Here is a 23163-nt window from a genome sequence, read left to right as displayed (position 1 = left end):
AAACTGGTGTAAAATAGGGGTAATTCATTCAATAACAAATATTAAACAATATAATATATTATACAACTGTATAAATATCATAGAAAAATTGAAGTTCGAAGAAAGTAATAGAAATCAAAGATTTTTGTGGATGATGTACATTTGAAATTTCCACCAAAAAATTGAAGGCAAAGTTCTAAAACTGATCAAATACTTGTTCTGGTTAGGATCCGCAATTAGCTGATAGGTCACAGAATATTCTTTATACAATGGTATTACATATATGGTAAGTACTTTTGAAGCATTCTTGTGACGAACCACCAAATATTTTACTAACGCTGCAGAATATATTCTGATTTTAGTTTAATGTAAATCAATTAAGCACTCCACTAAAAAATTCAATAACTTAAAAATTTTAACATAACCTCTCAAAGTTTCCAGTTTTTTTCTGTTTTGCCATTTCTTAATATTTATTTCAGCGCTCAAAACGCCTCAGAATCCATTCCACTTGGATTTAAAATTATAACGCTCTGGACAAGTGGAACGGAAAAGATCGTAGTGATGAACGTAGTTGTCGTGAGTGCTTAGTGGAATGCACCCTATTGATCAAATATATACTGGGTTATGTTTTGCGTGTATATAATCCAAAGATTATATACTCGATATATGATATAATCTTTGATGTTTTGTAATACAAATAATAATAATGATGTATGGTTAAGTTTATTTCGTAATTCATTTAATTATTTTACAATATGGTATTCATTTGCTTGGTATATGAAATTGATTTGATATTGATTGATTGATTGATAATCTAAATATGAAACCTTGTGATGTTATAGAATTACAGAAAAGCAGAAGGAAAGATGCATCCTTTGTTATAGATTACATAAATGTCGGACGAGGATGTCTGAAAAATCCTCCAAATACAGATAATCAATTTATAATTAATAAATCCGAGTTTGTTGTATGGAGAATTATTGAAAATGAATTTTTAGCAATTGACAATGCAGTTTTTCACAATGCAGAAACAAATCTTATACGATGGACGTTTGAACATAAAGATGAGAAGGACGAGTTTAAAGAATCAACAATATTTTTCTTTTGGAAGGGTTCAAAAGCCGTTAAAAGTAAATGTTATATTCATGTTTATAACAAATACATATACCTATTTGAATTTTAGGTGATTCTCCTTTACCCCCAAATTTTGATAACGATAAATCTATTGTTCATCGTATAATTCAATGGAGTGAACCAGCGATTTTTTTTCAAATTTTTCCAAAGCCTATTGTCGTATTTGATGGAAAATATTCTGATTTTAATCCCAATGTTGAACATATGTTTATTGTTCGTGGTGAACTGAAAGAAGAAATACATTTGTATGAATTACCTTTTATAAAAAAAAATTTAAGAAGCAGAGCCATTTTTATTATAATAGATCCTCAAAAACGCACAATATTTATTTGGAAAGGCTTGAAAATCCTGAAAGAGCAAGAGACTACATTGAAAGAATCAAATGTATTGGAAACGTTAAAAGAATATGTAAATCATTGGAAAAGTTTCAAATGCTTACAAATCAAGGAACACGAAGAAGATGATATATTCATAGGAGATATTAGTACATACTGGCATTATGAAAAAAACTGTAATTATTCTCCCAGATTATTTTTTCTTAATTCTATAACAGGGAAATTCTTAGCCACGGAAGTAGAATATTCTCTTGGTAGTAAAAATTATGTAGCACCTTTCCCATTTTTACAGTCACATTTATTTATGACAGATATTCAACCAGGTGAGTGTCATTAATCATCAATTTTATTCATTAAAAACAAAATGAATTAAAACCTGCAAAATATGTCTTTTTGAAAGATTTGAAAAACTTCTATTTCCTCTTTTTGTGTTGTGTAACTGTGATGGATGTTAGTGATCATCATTGTAGTATTTATTTTGTCAGCAGCAATGCAATAAAGTTGAGGGGAGGTTTTATTGAATCATCCTCTTGCTGGATCTCTTTTTTTTCTGTTAGACTTCCATATCATGCCAGTAACGAAAGTGGATGGGGTTTGGTGTATAGGTTGGGCTGGAGGTGAGGACTCCATACATGCAACCACTCATTGCAATGATAAAAAATGGGTGGGACTATAAAAAAATATTCCACTGCTGTAATTGGACAAGAAAAAGTATTGAAACGAGAAAATCGTTAACGTAGTTATACTAATTTTTCTACAACAATAGCAGACGATTGAGCAGGCACATTGTTGTAATGGAACAAAACTTTTCTTAGGCGCAGCATCAAAGTGTTGAGCCAAGCAGCATCGTTATCACTTTTTCTGCATAATCAATAAAAACTATAACCAAAACATTCTGTTGGTGATCTTATGAGGGTTGCTACAAATAAAAACAAATATTTATAATTAGATATGTCTTTATTGTTTTTCAAAATATTCTTCATTAAGATCAATACACTTTTGAAAGCGTTTAAACCGATTGTCAAAGCATTTTTGATCATAAGAAGAAATCAAGGACTGTATGGTGAATGTCCCATCAATTCGATGTTTCTGTTGAAAAAAATTTTTCCTTGAACTGATGTGTGACAGCTCGCATTGTCGTGGTGGAGAATGATTCATCTTCTGCCATTGGTTTCCCTGATTTTTCTTCTGGCAAACAAATGCTTGTGTATTATTCACAATTGACCGTTCTACGTGTCAAATTATGAAGAATTAAACGCGAACAAACCTTTTTGACAGCTAAAAGTTCATGAATGTATGCGAGTGGAACTAATGGTCGCATTAAAAGGACGAAACCGTTTTACAACCATAGCGGAATCGTTCGGTGACACATACGTAATAAACTCGACACTTTCTGGACCCTATATTTCGGAGCTCTTTTAATTTGTGCTAGGTAACGGTATCGGACATGAAACGTGAGAAAAACTGAGACAGAACAAGACCAGAAGGTTGTTTAATCAACTGTGTCCTGTGATCAAAGTCTAAATTGTAGCCTTTGAAGACAAAAATTATTGCATTCTGTGAATCTCCATGATTTATTCGCATAATTTAGTTTTGAATTATAATGTCCATTTTTAAATAACACATTTATCACATTATTTACAGACGTACAGGTTACGTACGCACTTTACCGTTGCCCGTCGAATCAAAGACACGCATGCGCAGTACACAACAAAATAAAGAGATAGAAATACATAAATCACTCTCTTCTTCTTTCCAGTCAGTTGATCGGCACACTGCTATTGGTTTAAACCACGTCTAAAGTCAAAGAAAATTTTCACGATATTTGACCAAGATAAATATTTCAATTATCTATAATTAACTCAAATAGCACTCTTATGACAACACTTTATGAATATGTTCGCCATTGAAAATGAAAATTGTTTGTATTTCATATTTATGTCAGATTTATAGATCATTCAGCGGATGTAACGCATAGCTCTGCTGATATGTATCGGTAACAGTAATGATCGGGAACATGTTGAACGTGTTTTGTTAGTTAATGACAGATATATTCTCAAAATAGATGCTATTTTGGTGATTATTCTGAACTTTCCAGTGTTACATTAAATGGTAAAGATGGAGGAACTTAGTCTAGTTCCATTTAAAAGAATTACTACGAGGTGTATTCATCATTCACCATATGTATATAAAAATTGTCATTATAACTCATGCTGTTCCATTTCATTTTTCTTATCTTCTTGAACGAATTCAATCATTTTTATTCTAAGAAAGGTTACAACTTGTCGCTTGATCACAAAACAAATTAGAAGCCCTCGGAAACAAGGCGTCCGCTATAGAACTTGTTGAGTTTAACTCCATTAATGTATCATCTTCAAATATTTATTAGGTAATTATGTAAAAATCATCCCCCACCCCTATCGACTTGCGGTTGTAGGGGGTAATAAAGAAAAGTGTACTGAACACAAAAAAAATTATTCCAGTCTTCGGTCATTCCTTGTTAAAAAAATAGAGAGAGTTAAAGAATAAAAATTTGACATTTTCGGAATTACGTGTGTTCACAAATTATAAATAGTAAAAATAATTGCAACTGCCCTCCCCTGAAAGAAAAAATAAATTAAATAATTTCAATAAACAAAAAATTAAATCTAAAATATACATATTTTTCTTCTCTGCAAATATTATTGTTATCTGTTTTATATATTTTGTTTGTTGTTGTGGTGGTTTGGTTTCTTTTATGAACATTTTAAAATCAATTGATAAGCTCTGATAAATGATATTATTCGACAAGATGTCGAAAATGTTTCATATTATGATTTATTTAAAAAATCACTTGATATCGCAGAGAAAGTAGGGGTTGAGTTGTCAGTACCACGAGCCACTCAAAAGCAAGTACACAGAAGTAATCCACCATCTGAATCTGCAGTTGAATACTGGAAGTGGTCAATAATCATTCCCTATCTTGATTCTTTAACTTCGTCTTTGAATGCTAGATTCTCTGACGAAAATACACCTGCTTTTGCTTTAACTTATCTTCATCCTTCAAGCATGCTCATAATGTCTTCAAAAGATTTCAAAAATAATGCATTTTATGAGTTGTTGATGTCTTTGCTACTGTGGAAAGATATCGTTCAGTAACCTACGAAGGGTGAAAACCTGGCTCAGGAGTGCAATGAGTGATGATGTACTCACTGGATTGGGTTTGATGAGTGTACATCGAAAATTTTTGAAGGAAAATTAGGACTGCATAGTGAAGAAAGTTTTGGATAAATTTAGTTTAAACCCCAAAAAAATGTTATTACTTTAATTTAAGTATAATTAAAATCTCAAAGTTTTGTTTTCATTCGCCTTTTCTTTTTACCTTAAAATTTTACATGGACCTTGACCATAATTTGCCTCCCCCCTGTTATAAATCCTGGCTACGCCCATGGGAATTATGAACAGTAATTATTATTTTATCATATAAAAACGCATATGGGGAAATAGAAAATTCAATAAATATTTTTCTACGGTAAAATAGGGTAAAAAAAGATCAAAAGGTGTGGCGGGGGGGGAGGGGGTGTTAAAAGAGCAAGGAAAGATATATAATATAAATATAAATTTGAGTAGAACCTAACCTAACCTAAAAACAATGACCGACGGCTAATTCCACCTTCCATATATTGTAATTACCTCCCTCTAATACCCCCCGCAACCCCAAGTCGATAGTGGGTGGGGGATGATTTTTAGATAATTACCAAGATAAGAATTAATATTTAAAGAAGTTGAAAACTAATACTGTGTTCTTAATAGTTTGATATTCGTCGAGTACCCCAGTCAGAATATCGAAACCAAATTGTAACTTTAATTTATTATTAAATTCTGAGTTTGCTAAATAAATGGTTTTTAAAAACAAAAATTGTAAATTGAGTTAAGTATTTAATTATAGCAACTATCAACTGAAAACTTGAGTAGCTAATTTATTCCTCTCATTTGGATCATCCTGTATAATCACAGTACCTCTATAAAGTCATTCTTTCGTTTAAAGTCTGCGTTCATTAACTTTTTAGGTCTATTTTTGTTAGACAATAATAGTGATATCTGGTTAATCTCAAGTGGTCTTACACCTTCTGAAGAATTAAACGCACTAGCTGTGGAGACTGCCGAAAACTATGTTAAAGAAAAAGAAAGACAGTTTAATATTCGCGTATCTTTGAAATTTGTTAAATTAGGCGCAGAGCCTATCGAATTTACAAATTTATTTCCTTATTGGAATTGACAAATAAAATATATGTATATTGATATTAATTTTTATTTACCTTTTACAGTTTCGATTATCCGCCGCACTTACGGTACTTTTTAAATTAATTAATACAACAAAAATCTTTGAAAATAGTATATCGATAACTTGCCGCCGTCATTGAGTGTACGTGTCTGCTGGCGTAAGTAACTGTATGTGCTCTGTCGGCTCTGTGTTTGAGTGTACCACGAGCCACCCGGCGCGAGTGTTCAGTACGCAGTGAGATTATTTGTTCACATTCTGTTTTTTAATACAATTTGGTGAAAGTAAAAATCTTTGAAAATAGTATGCCGATAATTTGCCGCCGTCATTGAGTGTACGTGTCTGCGGGCGTAAGTGACTGTATGTACTCTGTCGGCGTTTGACTGTACCACGAGCCGCCCGGTGCCCATTTCTGTCACTGTCAGTCGCTCGTACGATCTCGCTTCGTAAACAACTGTCTCTTGACGTGAGTTTTTAGTGAGCAGTGAGGTTATTTGTTCACATTCAGTTTTTTAATACAGTTTGGTAAAAGTGTTTTATTTTGGTCTTGTTAAAAAGTGTGATCATGGATAATAAAAATAGAAAGAAAGTTGTTTTATCAATGCAAGATAAACTTAACGCACTAAAACGATTGGATAAAGGGGAAACATTGCAGAAGATAGCTGATGACTATGGTGTTGGTCGTCGCACTGTTGGTGATTGGAAGAAAAAACGATTAGAATTACAAGAATTGTGTTCCTCAGGAGTTACCGAAATCGACTTTAAAGACAGAAAAACTATAAAAAAAAGTAATTATGAAAAAATTAGCAAGGCCTTGCACATATATTGTTACGAAGAAGCCTGCAAAATGGGTCCTTAGTCCGGCCCTGTTCAGTAATAATGGAATTTTAAAATTCAATTTAATTTGTACTACTATTATTATTATTTTCATTGCCACTTTTGTTATTATTGTAATAAATTTTTGTTTGAAATTGAGATCATGAATAACTTTTATTTGTTTTGAACCACTTAATCTTTATTAAATGAATAATTAATTAATTTATAAATTACTTACGTGCTTGCAGACTTTTGTTTTTGGAGCAAATTTCTACAACACCGTTCATTTTAGCTCCATAAAAGGTTATTAGTTTTTCAACTAAAAATAATCAGGCAGTTTGAAAAAAAATTAAAAAAAGAATTTGCTCCAGTGGCGTAATAAATAGGGGGATAAAAATGACAACTAACCCTGACAGCGCGCCACTGGTTACATTTTTCCAAAATTTGCTTATGTCAAAATATTACTTTATCAAGGAGCATATTGGTCACCAAATTTGAAAAAAAATTTAGAGGCGTTCTTGATTTATGGCAAATTTTTGATTTAAAATTTTGAACACCCTTTATCTCAGCATCTAGGCCGCGTATGGGTTCGTATTCCTATATCAAAATGAATCATTTATTGAGATATCTCTGTGATAGAGCGTTGTCGATCGTATATAGAAACACCCTGTATATGAAACGCCTCGTATAAGCGTGCAGGAAGTAACTCGATGTCTCCCTCTCTTTACCTATCACCGCGATAATCACGCGCGGACAACACAGCGATACGATAACGGTAGGTATGGTCTTGGGTTTTCTCCAATAATCCAGTACGTAAAACCCGTTCTGTATACGTATTATTCACGACGCATCAGCTGTTCAACTACAATTCAAAATTCCCGGTGTGGTTCTTACAAGAATCGACAAAAAATATTATATTCCGCCATCTTGTTAGTGGAAATGAATACGTTTTAGTTCGGCGACGCGCTATCTAAAAATGGAATGCGATTTTGGCAATAGTGATGTGGAATGTTTGATATTAACGATCAAAGAACATCCTGAAATATGGGACTTTGAATCTGAAGATTATAAAGACCGAAACAAAAGGAGAAATGCATGGGAGGAAGTGTGTAGGGTATTTAAAGAAGAATTTGACGAACTTTCTAAGGCTGAAAAGGACGCTCTGAGTAAGGCGAACTTCACAAATATATTTATGATGATTGTTGAATGTGTAGTAATTAGCATACGATCGGAACTTCCAAGTTTTTGTTTAAATTATTAAATTTATTAAGTATATACAGGGTGAAGACATATTTTCAAATTTTAACATTCCTTTATGACAAGAAATTTAGTATTATTCAAACTGCAATACAAAGTTTTCCAGGACTGCAAAAAATTCGGGAGTGGGTAGATGACGTGAAAATAATGCTGTGGAATAAAAACAAATCTTTTTCATATGACATATGAGTTATAAGCTTTCAAAATTGCGAAATCGGAACTTATTTTTAAGTATATTTTCTAAATGATACATTTGAACAATATGAATTTTCAATGGATGATTACGTATGTCCATGTAGTGTGTTTGACGGAATAAATAATTTTACACTACTATCTGAAGACCAGGGGCGGCTCATGTCCAATAGTTAACAATCCATAACATAACAGAGACAACCTGTACAATATACAAGATAGTAAAAATGAATTTTTCAATAAATTTTTTAACAAAAAGGTACTCTTTGTTTAACTTTAACTGATAAAATTTATAGTTTAGGAGATATGTAGATTTTTAGATCGTTGTACTACCATAATACCAAAGAAACCATTCGACATAAAGAGACTTTCCAAAGGAAATTATCATAAATTATAATTATTGATTGAAAATAGTTACAGAAGACATTAAAACACTATCAAACATTTCTAATTGAACCGCATACTGTCAAACATCGTGTTCTTTCATAAGAAAAAGATTGAAATGTAGAAACATTTAGTTGGTTAGCCAAGCTTTTAAGATATCCTTAAAAAATAAATCCATTGTATTTAGTTCAGGGGAACGTAGTGGCCATGCAAATGCACCTCCTCGACCAATCCACCTATTAGGAAAAATGTTAATAAGATGATTTTTTACATAATTTTTGAAGTGGGGTGGGGCTCCATCCATATCTCTCCGAATGTTTAGAGGAATATCTCTTAACATGGGTGGGAAATCAGCAAACAGTTATTTTTTCGTTTATCTAGAAACTAACGAACGTGGGCCAGTCTTGCTGGATAATCCTCTATTTCCACGGTATGCACTGCATGTAATGCATTTTGCTCTGAAGCAGCGCTGTTCGTATAGTTCGTTTTTTTGGTAGGACACTATCATTTTAGCTGCGATCAAACAGTCGGGCATAATTCTGCTTGAAAAGCGTTCAAAAACTTGGAAGAGATTAATTATTATTTTTCATTTAGTAGGCTACTGTCAAATAAGTTACTACGTGATATTCAATTAAAAATTGTGAGGGACTTAATTTGTTAATTTCTTTCAAGTTTTTTCAATAACGTTCAGATAGTAGTGTAGAATTATTTATTCCGTCAAACACACATGTGTAATTTAGAAAATATATTTAAATATAAGTTTTGATTTCGCAGCTTTGAATGCCTGTAACTATAATTTTTTATATATGTATAGGATTTGATTTTGAAAAAAACCACAAAAAATTTGAAAAAATTGATGAAATCTTTATTAGAATCGAAAGAACTATCAGTATAATTTAATGTTTTAAGATGATTTCATGCAAATGTTGGCCGCGGCTCCACTTTAGATAGCCCATGGGCAAAGTCCAATTTTAGCACACTCTCCAACATATCGGCCGGTATTTCTCGAATAAATGCTTCAATATTGGCTTCCAGTGCGTCAATCGTTGCTGGTTTATCTCTGTAGACATTAGCCTTAACATGGCTTTACAAGAAATAGTCCAAAGGTGTTAAATCACACGATCTAGGTGGCCAATTGACGGGCCCTAAATGTGAGATGAATTGTTCAACGAATGCGGCTCTCAATTTTGCCATTGTTTCGCCATATGTCACCATCTTACTGAAACCACATGTCAGGCATGTCCAATTCTTCCATTTTGGGCGTCAATCATCACACGGTAGCGCTCGCTATTTACAGTAACGTTCCGGAGAATAAGCCACATCAAACAGTGAACTTTTGGAATACATTGGTAGCTATTGCAATTCTTCTGGCTGGTATTCACTCCAGATACGGAAATTTTGCTTGTTGGCGTATCCATTCAACCAAATATGATCTTTTCCGCTGAACACAATTTTTTGCAAGCGTCCATTCACCAAATGTTAGACGTTGTGGGAGATCGTGTTACTTCAATTCTTGCACCAGCCGCATCTTATCAGGTTTTACACCCAAATCCTTTCGCAAAATTTTCCACGTAATGGAGTAACAGAGGCCCAATTGCTGCGAACGGCGGCGAATCGACATTTCACGGTCATCAGTAACACCGGCGGATACAGCCGCAATACTTTCTTCTGTTCTCACTGTACGTTTGCGTGTTAATGGTTTAATGTCCAATAGTGTAAACTTATTTTATTATTATATAAATTTAATTGTATTATTATTTTTTGTTTCAGTTCGACAGTTTATCAGAAAATGGAAAAATCTTAAAGATGCCTTCATGAAAGCCATCAGGCGAAATCAAAGAACTGGTAGAAAAGAGGTACACCGTAAATATTTATACGGAAAACAAATGAATTTTCTTCTTGAAAAAGTACGGAATGATCATCAAAGCAAGGAACTACCAAAAAATCGAATTAATAAATCCATTAATAGCAAACGTCAGAATGTCCACAAAAGAGAAAATATTATCAGGAAGATTGACAAAGAGGATTCAAGCGTAGAATACGTAGCTGTACCAATGGACATTCCAAAACACCAAGAAATCGATGAAGACACGTCATTTTTCAATTCCATACTACCGATGGTAAAACAATTCAATGCAGATCAAAAATTAGATTTTAGATCGGAGGTTTTAAACGTAATAAAAAATATGAGAAGAATGTCACAACTGGTGAATAGTCAAGAACATAATTGTTCTACAAGCACGACTTCATTTTACGAGGATAGTCTAGATATTAAGGAAGATTTAACACAATAGACTTAATATTTCTTAAAGTGATAAAAGTGGTCAGATCGAACAAGATTACTGATTTGTTCGATTATTTTCGACTACCAGAACGAGATTAATCTTCAAAATCTTCTCGGCCATCTTGAAAACCATTCAAAAACACTACAAACTTTCATTGATTTAAAAAATTATAAATTTTAGTTGCAGTTTTTCTAAGATTTATATGAAATTTAACAACAATTAGTTGCTGTATTTTTACGGCAAAACAAAAAAATAGCCCCTATAAAAACGAAGGCAACAGCTACACTGGTTTGTCTACAGACACGAGATATCGCATTCGAAACAGCTGATAGTCGTTAACCTCAGAAGCATGTGTAACTAATAAAGATGAATATTTCCAAAATAACTGTACAAAATATAATATAACAGTGCAGACAAATAATAAGTGTAACTTTATATTACTAATTTTAAACACTTTGTATACTTCATTATTATATATAAAATATCGCATTGGAATTGGTAATCATCGGATTTCAGCATTTTCTCTTCTTCTATTTCCTCTTCTTCTCTTTTCTTTTCTCTTCTTCTCAGCTTTTTTTTTTAAACAAAATCTAAGTAAATAATCATTGGTCTAATGAACGTTTTTTCCTGATGTAAGAATAAAATTTAAAAATGTACCGTGTAGTATTGAAACATCTCTTCATTTATTATCGGTCGCAGTTAAAATCAACCCCAATTTTAATCTGGGTCCCACCATATGGCGTATTGTTCTCGACGGAATGTAGAATTATTGTCCTCGTATACTCTATGATCGTCGTATCTCCAATGATGGTTCTGCTGGGTAAATCAGGCTGTGATTGTTTTGCCTGGGAGACGTAAATGGTGATTTAATAACAGGGAGCTTCGATAGCTTTGAATTAAAGGACCATTTAATCAAAACGAGTCGAAAAAAGGTCTTTGCACACGAACTGCATACAATATTTTATCTACTAGTGGAAATTCGATCAAAATGCAGAAGTTTAATGGTAATTTTCTTTACGAACTAGTGTGAGACTATTATACGTATCATTATAAATATTATACTATTATACGTAAATTTAACATTAATTTCAAGTGCAATAATTATTTATTCACAATTTATCAATAAGCTACCGCCAACAACGGCCATTATCGTACATGTACATATTGTACTTAACATTTTTTGCAAATAGTTTTAAATCAAAACAAATTGTATTTGAGAAATATACGTGTTTGATTATTGTGAAAGGTAAATCCAATAATGAGCAAATAAGTCACTGTTTGTCACCAAAAGTATAACTTGATTTGTGTATAGGTTATATATACAGTGAGCAATGCAAGCAAGATGCAAAGGGATCAATTTGAGTCATCGAACAATCAAATCTAGAGATCACTAGTTTGTTCTTGGTATTTGAACTGGCAGAACTAGTTAAGGAAGTGTACACTAAAGCTTTCTTTGCAGCACTAGTGTCGCTGTTCTTAGTAGCAGTACAAGAGAACTAGTTCACTGTACTGCTTGCAATGGGTCTAGAGTCAGTTCAGCAAGTGGAGCGCAATAAGTGTAATCTGGAAACGGTGGCACTACATCTTCGTCATCGGACGAATGTAAAATATCAAAAAGTAATATAGTTAATACTACAATGGCTGAATCACATCAAATAACCTCAAATACAACAATCAACAAATGCTCTCTACACTACTCTGCACTAAATCGTTCTTTGTATCCGATCGAACTATTTCTATACACTCATGAACTGGCCTGCACTGGTCCAGTTCTAGAGCAGCTACCAAGAACAAACCTCACGAAGATCGGGCGAACAAATCCAACAAAACAATGCTGATGTACGTGTGAGCACGGCATATTTACGTGAATAATAATCGCAAGGGGCACGAGGTGAACGAAATCAACAATTAGAACGAAGGTAAACGCGCAGATTCATAGTCAACAGACGTAGAGAAATTGACCAACAACGCCAACAAGTTCTTCGAGCATTTACATCAGATTTATTTCTTCGACTAGCATTCCAGTATGACCCCGATGTTGGATATTACGCTCATGCCAAAGTGGTTATTGGACAACTATATGTGGCATTTACTCGCATAATTAATACTAAAAATATGAACAATTATTTTTGATGTTTAGATAGCTATCAAGTTCTTAACTTGAAATATTTTCGTTTCTTTAATAAAGAATACTTTATTAACCTTAAATAAAGCATACTTCCATTGTCTACAACGCTTTCGATTATAATATATAACCTATATAACATTATAATATCCATTTGTAGAAAATCTGACATACTAGTCAGTGGCGGCGCAAGACCTTAACTTAATGTGGACAAGGTACACATCGCGGGACCATCTGATGGTGCAAGAAGGAGGGAATATAAAATAAACAATCACTTAAAATTAAACAGTTTTTTATTCATTAAGAAATTTTTACTTATACTTCTTTGGAACATTAAACAAAAATAAGAAAAAAAGAAATAATTAAAAAAACTTTTGATTTTACTCAACTCCTTAATGATTGGTTCGTAATTTATCTTAGATGCTATATCTGCTTCACTAGATAAAACTAACAAAGCTGAAAGTGTTTCTTGACCCATAGTATTTCTAAATGATTTTTAATTAGTATTAATTTTGAATAACTCCTTCCAGCGGAAGCAGTACTTAAAGGTATTGTTAACAAAATTCTAATGACAATGTTAATATTTGGGTAAATTTCTTTCAAATCGTTCTCTATGATATATTGGAGCAGATGTTTCACATCTTTAATGGTGTTGGGTGAATCATATTTTGTAACTCTTCATACAACTCATAAGGTTAGAAGTCACTGTTCTCACCTACTAGCAGTACTGTGTGTAAATCCTGACAGGATTGCAGTATATCCTCTTTTGGAATTTTCAAAATGTTGATTTAAAGACATAAATCTCGATTTCATGTTACTTATCACATAATCAATCATGGTGCTAAAAAACTCTGTTTCATACCGGCTTTTAACAGTCTCTATGGATTGATCGCTGCCTTCATTATCAAACATCCTTTTCTTTTTAGCTACTCTACTGCTTTTCTCAACAAACTGACGAACTGCATTTTTTGAATCCAGTTTGTCGGTATGCTTTGATCCAGTTACAAAATGTATCCAAATGTTCAAAATGCTTAAATGGACTTGTACAGATTGCCATAATTTGCTTATGGTATTGACACTTTAATAACTCATACTATATATGTAATGATATGATAAATTCCAAACTAAACATTTCATTTAAAACGTAATCGCAATCACTGAATGTGTCCGTTTGGCATTTTAAGTTTTCTATGCATACAACAACATCATCAAATTGCAATAATACAGCCTTCACCGCCTGGATTCTGCTTTCCCACCTAGTGTCCGATAAAGGCTTCATAGTCATAGTCTTTGATTATTTTCCAGCGTTTGTTGGAACTTGAAAATAGCAAAGAAATTTTCTGAATAAAACCAAAAAATGATTTTGCTGCCACCGTAGAATTAGCTGCGTCTACCACCAACAGTTTCCAGCTATGACAACCGCAAGGTGTGAAAAATGATGATAAATTATATATAATTATATATTTTTTACAAGTGGTCTCAGTATTGTTACTTTATTAGCTTGATACTTTCTGAAAATCGACTGGCGGGAGCAAGAAATAGAACAAGAGGTATTTAAAGCCAGTGGCAAATTTTTGGACATTCAGCCAGACATTAAATAGTAATATAGCAGAATTACTTAAAGTAGGCAATAAAACAAATAATTTTCCTCATATTTGGTAAGCTTAAAGCTTGTTTATTCATGTTCAGTTTATGTTGAAACCATGAAAAATATCAGCTAAGAAAATAGGCCCGTTACTTATATTTCCAAAGTTTTGATTATATTTTACAGTTACATCTTGCAGCATCCACGTAAACTTCAAGTTCATAACAAAGAAAAGTCTACCTAAACATGAATAAGTAAAGATATTTTGCAAAAATTTTCTGGCCTCACAAAAATTTGAAACAGCCTTTTTCAAAGTTTGAAAACATTATTTTCACAAATTTGAAACGAAAATCAAATATAATTTACGTTAGTAACACGTTAAAGATGGCAGTAATACCGGTTTTTAGTACAACAAATAAATTTCTAGTTGATGACTAATATTGATTTATAGATAAACCGGTATTACAGGTAATTTTCAAATTAGTCATTACGGTGGCGCACATCTATCGGTGTATATTGGATGTACAAATCTCAGTTTCTATCGAGATACGGTCGAGGTCGGTTGTGTCGATTGATTTGTTGTTAAAGACGCGAGTGAACCGGGTGTATAATTTCATTGAAAATATTTTGTGTTGTTAGTTGGATTGAAGGATTATTTTCAGGAAAAAGGTGAGTCTTTAAGCTCTCCATTTTTTATTAACGAAAATTATACGTTATAAATTGAATTTAAGAAGTAAGACTTGCGCTCTGATTAGCAATTGTTTACATTCAATTTGCTTTGTAACTGCACTTTGATTTCCTTTCCATTAATATTTTAAATTTCTCTATTTCCTTTTAGTTCAAACTAATTTTTTCCAGTTTTATTTGTTTTTATTTTAATATTTCTTTTTAACTATTATTTATTTTCAATTTACTTTAACTGTCACAACACTTGTTCAAATTTCTTGATCATTTTCACTGTCAAATAGGTTTGATTTAGTGTATATAACCTTTTCCTGTAAATAATTATTAATATTATTGTCTTGACAATAACAATGTTATTCAATTTTATAGTTTATAGCTTCTTCGTTCTAATTATTTCTCTTTCTATCAGTTGGCTATCATCTTTTTTTGTATTTCAGTATTTGATCGAAACATTATTTATTTAATAACATTTCATCCTTCAATTATTTTCTAAATTGAAATGTATTAATGATTTTTTTATTCATTATAAATTGAATTTTGTATAATTTTATTACCTCTTGTATATTATATTACATATATGCATGCATGGTGTATCAAATGTTTTATCTTTTCTTTTACAATTATTGACTGTTATTGTACTTTTTTATCATAATTGTGGGACCTACTATTAATATTCCCGCTTCACCTTATATTCCCTTATCTTCAGTATTCTCTTATACTTTTTTTTATTTAAATGAGTGAATTATTCATCAGCTTCTGTGATTTTCCATTTCTTTCTCGTTCAACTAATTGTATTTATAAAATTATTTCCATTTTTTGACTTATTTTTTCTAAAATTGTCTTGTTTGCGTTGCCACGTCTATCTTTTATCTCCTTGTCCATATCTTCATTTATATTCTTGATACTCTCATCAATTTTCTTACTAATTATCTTTCTCCTTTGTTTTCATATTCTTATCTATTATGTATCTAATTTATCTATTTCATTATACAAGTGTTGAATTTTCTTGTTCAAATTTCAATTCATATTCTTGTTGTTTTTTTTCTATATTTATCTTTTAATTACTTTCTTTTGTATTTTCCATCTCACAACAGTTCCATCTGGCATACCTTGTTAACTAGTATGAAATCTCTTAATATTTACTTCCTATCATTTTATATTCCTTTGATTTCTAAAGTCTGTGATAGATTCCATTCCTCATATATGATTTTTTTTTCAATTCTTGAGTGTTATTTTCTTTTATTAGTGAACTGCTATTATTGTTATTTCACATTGCCTTCTTTTGCAATTGCCATTTCATTTATTAATATCAGTGATTTTCTCTCTCTCCTTCTTTTTATTTATCAGTTTGTTGTTTTTTTTTCGATTTCTCTTTTTTTGTATTGATAAATTTGTTTCCATCTTGACATATTTTCTCACCTATTGTCTTGTTTAAGTTTTCATTCCTTTCTTCTATTGGCTTCCATTCTTCTATTGGCTTCCATTCTTCTATTTTATTGTATATTATTTGTTTTCTCATTTTTCTCATCATTTTTCCTAATTATATCCAAATTTGTTTTTGCTTCAACTTTCATTTCAACTTCTGCTTATTGATATTCCATTCCATACTTTTACATTTAAATATAATTTCTCCTTGACGGTTTAGTCGTAATATACTTGATATATTCGTTTATCTTGAGCTATGTGCTAATTAGCTTTATTCCACGACAATTATTGCAATCATTGTTATTTCCTTTCTTATCTTCTTCTAAAATTGTATTTAATTTAAAGGTATAACGAAGAACATGAGTTCTTGGTATGCTTACATTTGTGTGGTAAAGTGAATTTAAATAGATTAGTTTAAACTTTAAAATTATATTGGCAATTGAAGAACTCACACAAGGTTTTTTTCAGAACTCTCGTCAGTCACCAAAGAGCGGTGGTCGTTCTTTTTTCTAACAGGAACACGACCGTCACCATGAAGTGTCATGGGTAACATAGCTCAACCGCGTCGTTCAGACTTGGTTTCAACCCGGGCAGTCGCACCTGAGCTCTTACTCCATACACTATGGGAGATTGCGAGTGTTTTCTGTTTCTCTTCAAACTCGCATCATTTGTACTGGTCTTCCTCATTCAAATAGGGGTGGTCGTTCTTTTTCTTTGAATAGAAACATACTCTGAATTATTTCTACTCGTCTTTCTCATTCATATAGAGGTGGTCGTTCTTTTTCTTTGAATAGAAACATACACGGAATCATTTCTAATAGTATTTCTCCTTCAATAAGCGGTGGTCGTTCTTTTTTTTAACAGAAATACTACCGTCACCATGAAGTGTCATGGGTAACATAGCTCAACCGCGTCGTTCAGACTTGGTTTCAACCCGGGCAGTCGCACCTGAGCTCTTACTCCATACACTATGGGAGATTGCGAGTGTTTTCTGTTTCTTTCCAAACTCCATCATTTCTAGTGGTCTTTCTCAATCATATAGAGGTGGTCGTTCTTTTTCTTTGAATAGAAACATACACGGAATCATTTCTAATAGTATTTCTCCTTCAATAAGCGGTGGTCGTTCTTTTTTTTAACAGAAATACTACCGTCACCATGAAGTGTCATGGGTAACATAGCTCAACCGCGTCGTTCAGACTTGGTTTCAACCCGGGCAGTCGCACCTGAGCTCTTACTCCATACACTATGGGAGATTGCGAGTGTTTTCTGTTTCTTTCCAAACTCCATCATTTCTAGTGGTCTTTCTCAATCATATAGAGGTGGTCGTTCTTTTTCTTTGAATAGAAACATACACGGAATCATTTCTAATAGTATTTCTCCTTCAAAAAGCGGTGGTCGTTCTTTTTTCTAACAGAAACACGACCGTCACCATGAAGTGTCATGGGTAACATAGCTCAACCGCGTCGTTCAGACTTGGTTTCAACCCGGGCAGTCGCACCTGAGCTCTTACTCCATACACTATGGGAGATTGCGAGTGTTTTCTGTTTCTTCCCAAACTCCATCATTTCTAGTGGTCTTTCTCAATAATATAGAGGTGGTCGTTCTTTTTCTTTGAATAGAAACATACACGGAATCATTTCTAATAGTATTTCACCTTCAAAAAGCGGTGGTCGTTCTTTTTCCAAACAGCAACACGACCGTCACCATGAAGTGTTATGGGTAACATAGCTCAACCGCGTCGTTCAGACTTGGTTTCAACCCGGGCAGTCGCACCTGAGCTCTTACTCCATACACTATGGGAGATTGCGAGTGTTTTCTGTTTCTTTCCAAACTCCATCATTTCTAGTGGTCTTTCTCATTCATATAGAGGTGGTCGATCTTTTTCTTTGAATAGAAACATACACGGAATCATTTCTACTCGTCTTTCTCATTCAAATAGAGGTGGTCGTTCTTATTCTTTGAATAGAAACATACACGGAATCATTTCTAATAGTATTTCTCCTTCAAAAAGCGGTGGTCGTTCTTTTTTCAAACAGCAACACGACCGTCACCATGAAGTGTCATGGGTAACATAGCTCAACCGCGTCGTTCAGACTTGGTTTCAACCCGGGCAGTCGCACCTGAGCTCTTACTCCATACACTATGGGAGATTGCGAGTGTTTTCTGTTTCTTTCCAAACTCCATCATTTCTAGTGGTCTTTCTCATTCATATAGAGGTGGTCGATCTTATTCTTTGAATAGAAACATACACGGAATCATTTCTAATAGTATTTCTCCTTCAAAAAGCGGTGGTCGTTCTTTTTTCTAACAGAAACACGACCGTCACCATGAAGTGTCATGGGTAACATAGCTCAACCGCGTCGTTCAGACTTGGTTTCAACCCGGGCAGTCGCACCTGAGCTCTTACTTCATACACTATGGGAGACTGCGAGTGTTTCCTGTTTCTTTCCAAACTCCATCATTTCTACTCGTCTTTCTCATTCAAATAGAGGTGGGCGTTCTTTTTTTTGAATAGAAACATACACGGAATCATTTCTAATAGTATTTCTCCTTCAAAAAGCGGTGGTCGTTCTTTTTTCTAACAGAAACACGACCGTCACCATGAAGTGTCATGGGTAACATAGCTCAACCGCGTCGTTCAGACTTGGTTTCAACCCGGGCAGTCGCACCTGAGCTCTTACTTCATACACTATGGGAGACTGCGAGTGTTTCCTGTTTCTTTCCAAACTCCATCATTTCTAGTGGTCTTTCTCATTCATATAGAGGTGGTCGTTCTTTTTCTTTGAATAGAAACATACACGGAATCATTTCTAATAGTATTTCTCCTTCAAAAAGCGGTGGTCGTTCTTTTTTCTAACAGAAACACGACCGTCACCATGAAGTGTCATGGGTAACATAGCTCAACCGCGTCGTTCAGACTTGGTTTCAACCCTGGCAGTCGCACCTGAGCTCTTACTCCATACACTATGGGAGACTGCGAGTGTTTCCTGTTTCTTTCCAAACTCCATCATTTCTAGTGGTCTTTCTCATTCATATAGAGGTGGTCGTTCTTTTTCTTTGAATAGAAACATACACGGAATCATTTCTAATAGTATTTCTCCTTCAAAAAGCGGTGGTCGTTCTTTTTTCAAACAGCAACACGACCGTCACCATGAAGTGTCATGGGTAACATAGCTCAACCGCGTCGTTCAGACTTGGTTTCAACCCGGGCAGTCGCACCTGAGCTCTTACTTCATACACTATGGGAGACTGCGAGTGTTTCCTGTTTCTTTCCAAACTCCATCATTTCTAGTGGTCTTTCTCATTCATATAGAGGTGGTCGTTCTTTTTCTTTGAATAGAAACATACACGGAATCATTTCTAATAGTATTTCTCCTTCAAAAAGCGGTGGTCGTTCTTTTTTCTAACAGAAACACGACCGTCACCATGAAGTGTCATGGGTAACATAGCTCAACCGCGTCGTTCAGACTTGGTTTCAACCCGGGCAGTCGCACCTGAGCTCTTACTCCATACACTATGGGAGATTGCGAGTGTTTTCTGTTTCTTTCCAAACTCCATCATTTCTAGTGGTCTTTCTCATTCATATAGAGGTGGTCGATCTTATTCTTTGAATAGAAACATACACGGAATCATTTCTAATAGTATTTCTCCTTCAAAAAGCGGTGGTCGTTCTTTTTTCTAACAGAAACACGACCGTCACCATGAAGTGTCATGGGTAACATAGCTCAACCGCGTCGTTCAGACTTGGTTTCAACCCGGGCAGTCGCACCTGAGCTCTTACTTCATACACTATGGGAGACTGCGAGTGTTTCCTGTTTCTTTCCAAACTCCATCATTTCTACTCGTCTTTCTCATTCAAATAGAGGTGGGCGTTCTTTTTTTTGAATAGAAACATACACGGAATCATTTCTAATAGTATTTCTCCTTCAAAAAGCGGTGGTCGTTCTTTTTTCTAACAGAAACACGACCGTCACCATGAAGTGTCATGGGTAACATAGCTCAACCGCGTCGTTCAGACTTGGTTTCAACCCGGGCAGTCGCACCTGAGCTCTTACTTCATACACTATGGGAGACTGCGAGTGTTTCCTGTTTCTTTCCAAACTCCATCATTTCTAGTGGTCTTTCTCATTCATATAGAGGTGGTCGTTCTTTTTCTTTGAATAGAAACATACACGGAATCATTTCTAATAGTATTTCTCCTTCAAAAAGCGGTGGTCGTTCTTTTTTCTAACAGAAACACGACCGTCACCATGAAGTGTCATGGGTAACATAGCTCAACCGCGTCGTTCAGACTTGGTTTCAACCCTGGCAGTCGCACCTGAGCTCTTACTCCATACACTATGGGAGACTGCGAGTGTTTCCTGTTTCTTTCCAAACTCCATCATTTCTAGTGGTCTTTCTCATTCATATAGAGGTGGTCGTTCTTTTTCTTTGAATAGAAACATACACGGAATCATTTCTAATAGTATTTCTCCTTCAAAAAGCGGTGGTCGTTCTTTTTTCAAACAGCAACACGACCGTCACCATGAAGTGTCATGGGTAACATAGCTCAACCGCGTCGTTCAGACTTGGTTTCAACCCGGGCAGTCGCACCTGAGCTCTTACTTCATACACTATGGGAGACTGCGAGTGTTTCCTGTTTCTTTCCAAACTCCATCATTTCTAGTGGTCTTTCTCATTCATATAGAGGTGGTCGTTCTTTTTCTTTGAATAGAAACATACACGGAATCATTTCTAATAGTATTTCTCCTTCAAAAAGCGGTGGTCGTTCTTTTTTCTAACAGAAACACGACCGTCACCATGAAGTGTCATGGGTAACATAGCTCAACCGCGTCGTTCAGACTTGGTTTCAACCCTGGCAGTCGCACCTGAGCTCTTACTCCATACACTATGGGAGATTGCGAGTGTTTTCTGTTTCTTTCCAAACTCCATCATTTCTAGTGGTCTTTCTCATTCATATAGAGGTGGTCGATCTTATTCTTTGAATAGAAACATACACGGAATCATTTCTAATAGTATTTCTCCTTCAAAAAGCGGTGGTCGTTCTTTTTTCTAACAGAAACACGACCGTCACCATGAAGTGTCATGGGTAACATAGCTCAACCGCGTCGTTCAGACTTGGTTTCAACCCGGGCAGTCGCACCTGAGCTCTTACTTCATACACTATGGGAGACTGCGAGTGTTTCCTGTTTCTCTCCAAACTCGCATCATTTGTACTGGTCTTCCTCATTCAAATAGGGGTGGTCGTTCTTTTTCTTTGAATAGAAACATACACGGAATCATGTCTAATAGTATTTCTCCTTCAAAAAGCGGTGTTCGTTCTTTTTTCTAACAGAAACACGACCGTCACCATGAAGTGTCATGGGTAACATAGCTCAACCGCGTCGTTCAGACTTGGTTTCAACCCGGGCAGTCGCACCTGAGCTCTTACTTCATACACTATGGGAGACTGCGAGTGTTTCCTGTTTCTTTCCAAACTCCATCATTTCTACTCGTCTTTCTCCTTCAAAAAGCGGTGGTCGTTCTTTTTTCTAACAGAAACACGACCGTCACCATGAAGTGTCATGGGTAACATAGCTCAACCGCGTCGTTCAGACTTGGTTTCAACCCGGGCAGTCGCACCTGAGCTCTTACTCCATACACTATGGGAGACTGCGAGTGTTTTCTGTTTCTTTCCAAACTCCATCATTTCTACTGGTCTTTCTCATTCAAATAGGGGTGGTCGATCTTTTTCTTTGAATAGAAACATACACGGAATCATTTCTACTCGTCTTTCTCATTCAAATAGAGGTGGTCGTTCTTTTTCTTTGAATAGAAACATACACGGAATCATTTCTAATAGTATTTCTCCTTCAAAAAGCGGTGTTCGTTCTTTTTTCTAACAGAAACACGACCGTCACCATGAAGTGTCATGGGTAACATAGCTCAACCGCGTCGTTCAGACTTGGTTTCAACCCGGGCAGTCGCACCTGAGCTCTTACTCCATACACTATGGGAGATTGCGAGTGTTTTCTGTTTCTTTCCAAACTCCATCATTTCTAGTGGTCTTTCTCATTCATATAGAGGTGGTCGTTCTTTTTCTTTGAATAGAAACATACACGGAATCATTTCTAATAGTATTTCTCCTTCAAAAAGCGGTGGTCGTTCTTTTTTCTAACAGAAACACGACCGTCACCATGAAGTGTCATGGGTAACATAGCTCAACCGCGTCGTTCAGACTTGGTTTCAACCCGGGCAGTCGCACCTGACCTCTTACTTCATACACTATGGGAGACTGCGAGTGTTTCCTGTTTCTTTCCAAACTCCATCATTTCTAGTGGTCTTTCTCATTCATATAGAGGTGGTCGTTCTTTTTCTTTGAATAGAAACATACACGGAATCATTTCTAATAGTATTTCTCCTTCAAAAAGCGGTGGTCGTTCTTTTTTCTAACAGAAACACGACCGTCACCATGAAGTGTCATGGGTAACATAGCTCAACCGCGTCGTTCAGACTTGGTTTCAACCCGGGCAGTCGCACCTGAGCTCTTACTCCATACACTATGGGAGATTGCGAGTGTTTTCTGTTTCTTTCCAAACTCCATCATTTCTAGTGGTCTTTCTCATTCATATAGAGGTGGTCGTTCTTTTTCTTTGAATAGAAACATACTCGGAATCATTTCTACTCGTCTTTCTCATTCAAATAGAGGTTGGCGTTCTTTT

At 34.7% G+C, this 23163-nt stretch overlaps 2 protein-coding genes across 2 annotated transcripts; both read left to right on the top strand.

The window, feature by feature from the left end:
* The first annotated feature begins 204 nt into the window (after nt 1–204).
* On the top strand, nt 205–5729 carry LOC130445702 (supervillin-like). Its single transcript, XM_056781520.1, has 4 exons — nt 205–265; nt 459–1109; nt 1163–1771; nt 5498–5729. Exons 2-4 carry the CDS (start codon nt 800–802, stop codon nt 5704–5706), a joined length of 1128 nt encoding a protein of 375 aa, XP_056637498.1. The 5' UTR covers nt 205–265; nt 459–799; the 3' UTR covers nt 5707–5729.
* Nucleotides 5730–7439: 1710 nt separating this feature from the next.
* On the top strand, nt 7440–13015 carry LOC130445703 (uncharacterized). Its single transcript, XM_056781521.1, has 2 exons — nt 7440–7691; nt 10129–13015. The coding sequence occupies exons 1-2, from the start codon at nt 7502–7504 to the stop codon at nt 10650–10652; spliced, it is 714 nt and encodes a 237-aa protein (XP_056637499.1). The 5' UTR covers nt 7440–7501; the 3' UTR covers nt 10653–13015.
* Nucleotides 13016–23163: the final 10148 nt, after the last annotated feature.

The sequence above is a fragment of the Diorhabda sublineata genome, chromosome 6 (genome assembly GCF_026230105.1).
Source record: "Diorhabda sublineata isolate icDioSubl1.1 chromosome 6, icDioSubl1.1, whole genome shotgun sequence".
Lineage (NCBI taxonomy): Eukaryota > Metazoa > Arthropoda > Insecta > Coleoptera > Chrysomelidae > Diorhabda > Diorhabda sublineata.
Note: the sequence above shows the minus strand (reverse complement) of the source record. Positions and strands in the feature narration are given on the sequence as shown.